The sequence below is a fragment of the Etheostoma spectabile genome, chromosome 7, assembly GCF_008692095.1.
Source record: "Etheostoma spectabile isolate EspeVRDwgs_2016 chromosome 7, UIUC_Espe_1.0, whole genome shotgun sequence".
Taxonomy (NCBI): Eukaryota; Metazoa; Chordata; class Actinopteri; order Perciformes; family Percidae; genus Etheostoma; species Etheostoma spectabile.
Genome location: NC_045739.1, coordinates 19,402,579 through 19,404,972, shown reverse-complemented (window position 1 = coordinate 19,404,972; position 2,394 = coordinate 19,402,579). Strand labels below are relative to the sequence as shown.

The window sequence follows — 2,394 nt, the reverse complement described above, 5'->3', positions numbered from 1 at the left end:
GACTGACCGCTCTGTGTACAACGTATAAGCTATTTCACGTGGAGAGAAAATAGTAAATTGAACATACATATTCACCAGCCTTGTGAGAGTGGCTCAATTTCCCGGGACAGGTTTTTAAAAAGAAGGACAATATCGGCAAAACCGGGACAGCTGGCAACCCGACAGAGTGTACTTGCTGAAGTTTTGGTTTTAGCTTAGATATATGTTACACCCTGTTAAAACAGCAATTACACACCTCTAACGTACAGTATGAAGTATTATACTTGTTTATATTGTAAAACAGGTCTGATTCTGATCTTTACTGCGTTTTGCATTTCAAGGGTTGATTAGTCTAACATGACCAACAAAATGAAGTTTGTAAGTGTGTTTTATTAAAAACGTGATGCCTTCCTACCATCGTGGACTTCCTTGTCGCAGAGAAATCAAAATTTAAACCATGATTGTGTTGCTTTTATTAACACATTCTCTCAGTGTGGCGGGGTTTTGATTTTCTGAAAGGGGGATCCTGGCTTTTCTTTTCGCAGGCCAGTGACGATTATGTCATCTTCCCTAAATAAAAGCATGTAAAAGAGCATATACTGTAGATCACATCAATGGGCTATGACATTCATTTGTCAAAGTGGTGCACGGGCGTAAGGCAACAGATTATACAAACAACTCTGCATTTGTGACATCACAATGGAAGGTTTGGGATCGGCAACTCTCTCCATTTTAACTGAAAATACATTATAAAAACTAGAAAAAAAACAATAACTGCAATGCACAAGTGGATTTCAGTGACAGAACATGTACACAGAAACCATGACTATCCTAGGATTACAGGATGACATCAGGATATAAATATTGCTTTTTTTGTCATCAGTTCATACCACAGGCTGTAAAATGGGAGGGTAGGTCTATGATCCAAAAGCTGGAGCTGTTTTCTTTTCAGGTATTTTTTACAGACTGCACATTTACTGCAAAACCTTTGTTTGAAAAAAAAATCATCTGCAACCTCTAGGTTTTTTACACTTCTGCCTTTCAGCATCTACATATAAGGGCTTCTGTGTGTGTGAGTATGAGTGTGTGTGTGTGTGTGTGTGTGCATGTGCCTGTGTGCGTGTGTGTGTTTTAGCACCGCAACCATCACCTTTCTCCAGTCAGATGTTGGTTGTCTCCAACTGGTTGAGCGTGTCTACCTTTCCATTGTTGCATGTCTTCTGCTGCCCATTGGCTTTTTGCGGCACCTGGAACAGGAAGTGGCTACTTTCTTTTCGTTCCGAAGGCGACGCAGCAGACTGCTCCAAGTTGATGGTGGCGCGGCTGGTTTCGGTAATGGAGGAGTTGTTGTAGGAGTTAAAGTGGTAGTTGGTGGTTGTTTCCCCCCAGCCGGTTTTACCCCAGGCCGACTTCCACTGTACCCACTTCCTCCGCAGCGCCGTCTGGGCCTGGACGTCAAAACAATTTGATTTAGTTTAGTTTTACCCAGTTTAAGGTTACACGCGGTATGTTGTATATGACACAACAGTTTATATTCTCTGGGACATAACAATGGAGTCCTAGCAGTTTAAAGTATCTTGGAAACATGAACTATGAGTTTCTTGTTATGTATTAATGTACCTCAGCATTGCAGAAACAGAAGATGATTGCCACCAGGAGTCCCTGAAAAGCAATTGGACATTTATTAAATGAGTGAGTAGCAGCATCAGCCTTTTGTTCAAACTCTGTTGTGCAGTGTGTTGTTGACTATACCTGGAAGTGGCTGATGATATTTACAATGAAATCAAAGATGGCCCGGCTGATTCGTCCCTCTGGCCTCCAGGGGAAAAGGATGAACTGGACGCCCAGCAGAGGAATCAGGATGAGGGTGGCTCTCACCGCCTTCATGTAGGCTGTGGACTCCGCACAGTGGGTCTCTTTCAACTTGGTGATTAGAACCCTCACAATGTTCAGGAGAAAGAAAAAGTTCACCTAGATAGATTGATGGTAGATTAAATTAAAGTAGAGATGAAGGGAGAGACAGATATAGATCTGTTATGATATTACTTACCACAAGTTAAAGTCAATATGTTTAACTGCTCTCCCATCTCAGGGGCATGTTAATATCAGCACTGTTTGGCAATTTTGTTTCTGATGAACAGTACTGCCAATAACAGGAGTCAATTAAACACTGACTGATGACTGCCAGTACTTTATTTAAAATTGACCGTGTATTTGCATCTGTCACTTTGTATTTCTAAAGCAGTTTTAAGAGTCAATATCAAGTGAGCAAGATCAAATCTGTTAATATTAATCTTATAACACTTATAAGACACATATTGTACATTTTTGTACTTTTATTAATGACTCACAAGTAGTGCAGCTTGAATGGGCCCCTGAATGATGTAATGAAGGTGTGTGTGTGAGCTGATCCAA

At 40.9% G+C, this 2,394-nt stretch overlaps 1 protein-coding gene across 2 annotated transcripts in view; it reads right to left on the bottom strand.

Moving 5' to 3' along the window:
* Nucleotides 1-2,394, bottom strand: part of calcrl2 (calcitonin receptor-like 2) — a 26,452-nt gene that overhangs the window by 232 nt on the left and 23,826 nt on the right. Inside the window, exons 10-14 of one of the 2 annotated variants that reach the window (XM_032521301.1) lie at nucleotides 2,331-2,394; nucleotides 1,732-1,950; nucleotides 1,600-1,641; nucleotides 1,092-1,427; nucleotides 1-1,043 (exon numbers count right to left, since the gene is read on the bottom strand). The exon at nucleotides 1-1,043 is cut by the window's left edge and continues 232 nt beyond it; the exon at nucleotides 2,331-2,394 is cut by the window's right edge and continues 1 nt beyond it. In XM_032521301.1, the coding sequence (XP_032377192.1) occupies nucleotides 1,140-1,427; nucleotides 1,600-1,641; nucleotides 1,732-1,950; nucleotides 2,331-2,394 (613 nt within the window). In that variant the 3' untranslated portion in view covers nucleotides 1-1,043; nucleotides 1,092-1,139. Of the gene's footprint in view, nucleotides 1,055-1,091; nucleotides 1,428-1,599; nucleotides 1,642-1,731; nucleotides 1,951-2,330 lie in introns of both variants that reach the window. The other variant, XM_032521300.1, reaches the window with a different exon arrangement.